This window comes from Melanostigma gelatinosum (genome assembly GCF_949748355.1).
Source record: "Melanostigma gelatinosum genome assembly, chromosome: 19".
NCBI lineage: Eukaryota > Metazoa > Chordata > Actinopteri > Perciformes > Zoarcidae > Melanostigma > Melanostigma gelatinosum.
Window position 1 is genome coordinate 20,175,320 of NC_136652.1, and position 2,965 is coordinate 20,178,284.

Below are 2,965 nucleotides of genomic sequence, written 5' to 3' on the forward strand. Positions count from 1 at the left end.
TGATCTTAATAAATAAGCTTTTTAATGTTTCTGTAGTCATATACACATTATATGTATTCTTACCTGTAAACTGAAGCACCAGAATCAGAGATAAAGAGGTTTTAATCCATCTGAATTCAGACATGGTTCTTCTTCTTCTATCTCTGCTGTTCTGATGCTCTAAACTGTCCAAGTCTCTAAACTGGTGCTTGCTACAGAGGAAAGCAGTTTATATTGTCTGTGGTTAAGAGGGACTCACTTCCTCATAGTGTGCATCATTTCTTCTCATGTAGGTGGAGCATATAAACTCTTTTGTCTGTGAATTTCTAAACAACAGTGACGTACATTGAATGCATCTGTAGCTAAATGATCTGCATACACAACACGGATATGAGGATGTTGTAGAGGTGTGAGACCTGTTGGTTTGGTTTAAAGCCTCAAAAGGATGAAATGTTGCAATGTCAGTGGTTAGTGTGAGCCGTCAGTCCCTTATGTTGAAAGTTGCACAGAAAGTTGCAACAATTTTTGACCTGTAATTTCCCTTCTGCAGAAAGACAGATGCCACTTCTCCTTTGTATTTTTTAGAGCTATGTCTCAAATTCCCGTCTCAGAAAGTGAGCTTCAACGTTGACTCAACGAACTAAACTTCAAATCAAATATAAAGTTACTGTGTCTGTCAGACAAAAATCACATTCACGAATCCAAAATGTGTCCGTTTCAACCAAATCTCTTCCGTTTGTCTTGAACTGTAAACTCTATACTTTCAGTTGGTTCATCGGCTCGTCACTTTGGTCCAGACTGAAGTATCTCAACTATCTGATGAAACTCAGTGATTAGCTTTTCCTCCGTCTTTAACCACACCTCTCAGCCGCTCATCATTCACATGGAGGAAAGAAAATAACTCTGGCTCCGGCAGTTCATGCCCTTTACAACTTTTAGGACCTGATGATTGAAATAAAGAATATTCAAGTGTTCGTACTGGGCAGCTGGTTTAAAACAAAAAGATTCACAAACATCTCTTTCCCCAATGTACGTCTGAGGGGAAAAGGTTTTATTTGGGGCCCTCTGTCATCACGTGACCGACTCAGAAGCTGTAATCATACGTGTCGGCCACTAGGACAATATGCTTCCTGGTATTGCTGCCTGCAGCATTGTTGGGGGGGCATTGTTGGGAGCGGCTTGTTCGGCCCTCAGAAGTGCTGCTTTCAGCTTCTTCGAGGAATGCTCATCACTCCTGGACTCCAGGGAAGTGAAGAAGATGTTGGTTGTAGTGGTCGTATGTCCAGCATCCAGCAGCAGAAGTGAACTGCAGTCAAAGAGCGGCGGCCTCAGAAAGCCTGCTGTGGACCACATCTGTCCGCAGAGGCCTGAAGCTCCGCCCCTGCTGCTGCACAGAGCGCCGTCGCTTGTTTATTCAACAATGAACGTGTTCAATTCAACACGACACTCCTCAGCAACACACCCAGCAAGTGTGAAGTAGATCGGATGCTTCTCGAGACATGGACGGACACACACACACACACACGTCAATCGAGGTATGCACGGTTGCATGCAAACGTTATTAGTGGAATATTCTTTTTCATCAGGCATGTAACCAGATAAATAGGATAAAGCTGACGTTTTATCCGTGTGTGTGTGTCATCACCACTTCAGTGTTTGTGAAGCACTTTGTAACGGTAGTTTTTAAAGATGCTACATTAATAGTTATTCATTCATTCAATTGATTCATGCGATGCACACCGACGAGCTCGTTGGTCCTTTAACGATGTGTGAGAACAACATGGAGTCATCTAACAGCTGCAGCAAAGAGGTCATGAGCATCCACAGTGAACCTCTGAACGCAGCCTGAGCTCACATCACTTGAGATGCATTCACATGTTATTCAGAGTAAAGTTAGAGCCGTGTGCAAAGGGAGGCGTTCACCTGAACAGAGGGACTTTTTACTGCGAGAGCTGAGCAGAAGCAAGTCTGGAGTGTGGTCTGTGACATCAGATCCATCAGTGGAGGTGGTTCATTGCATGTTTTCTTGATTTTCTGGTTGTTTTAAATGTGAATCTTTGAGTCCATCAGGAATCGAGACAACAGAGAAAAGTGCAACAGCTGTTCAATCAGAGAGCTCATCACCTCGTTAGCAGCTCGTTGACCCTCCAAGTATCTGGTGACTCACCTGCAGGGAGACGGTCCGATACGTTTTACGATACTTTAACTTACAGTCAGTTGTTAGGGCTGGCTCCACACCGAACATAATAATGGACACAAAGTTCTACTGCATGTTAGTTTATTAAAATAAACACATGATTGTATTAAAACCAAATACCAAGAACCACAGAGGATCTGCTGCAGCAGAGTAGAGCGAGAGAGAGAGAGAGAGAGAGAGAGAGAGACAGAGAGACAGAGAGAGAGAGAGAGAGAGAGACAGAGAGAGACAGAGAGAGAGAGAGAGAGAGAGACAGAGAGAGAGAGAGACAGAGACAGAGACAGAGAGAGAGAGAGATTCAACAGGAGTCACATTACTCAGTTCAGTTCTTCAGAAACTAATCAGATAATGACGTCAGTTGCAAGTTAAAGCTGATTTGGGTGATAATGAACAGTCAGTGTTTTTTCTGAGGAAAATGGAACACGGCAACACGGAACATTATGATCAGCGGAGTCTGACGGAGGCAGACGTGTTGGTCAAACTCCATCAGGAGGTCTGATGTTTTCATAGGTCACTGAATCATCTTCTCCATCATAACGCACCTGTGAGGAACAACACAACACAATCAAAGCCACACTTTCCAATCCCACTTCTGTGATCTGTAGGCGTCCACTGCTCCACACTTATCACAAGGAAAGAAGAACTAAAGTAAAGACACACAGTTCAGTAAAGTACACTTTGGTTTCAGCTCCCAATAGTCTCCCTAAGCCCCCACATTTTCAACTCGTGTTTCAGTGAGAAAATACTGAATAAAAGAATGTAATGAAGAGAAACAACTGTAAAAACAAA

General features: G+C 43.2%; 1 protein-coding gene across 1 annotated transcript in view; it reads right to left on the minus strand.

Annotated features, from left to right (window-relative positions):
• Nucleotides 1–2,400: 2,400 nt before the first annotated feature.
• The window catches only part of LOC306792978 (uncharacterized protein), a 1,678-nt gene continuing 1,113 nt past the window's right edge, over nt 2,401–2,965 (minus strand). The window contains exon 5 of the mRNA XM_079290377.1: nt 2,401–2,718. Coding sequence (XP_079146503.1) covers nt 2,653–2,718 — 66 coding nt within the window. The 3' untranslated portion in view covers nt 2,401–2,652. The remainder of the gene's footprint in view (nt 2,719–2,965) is intronic.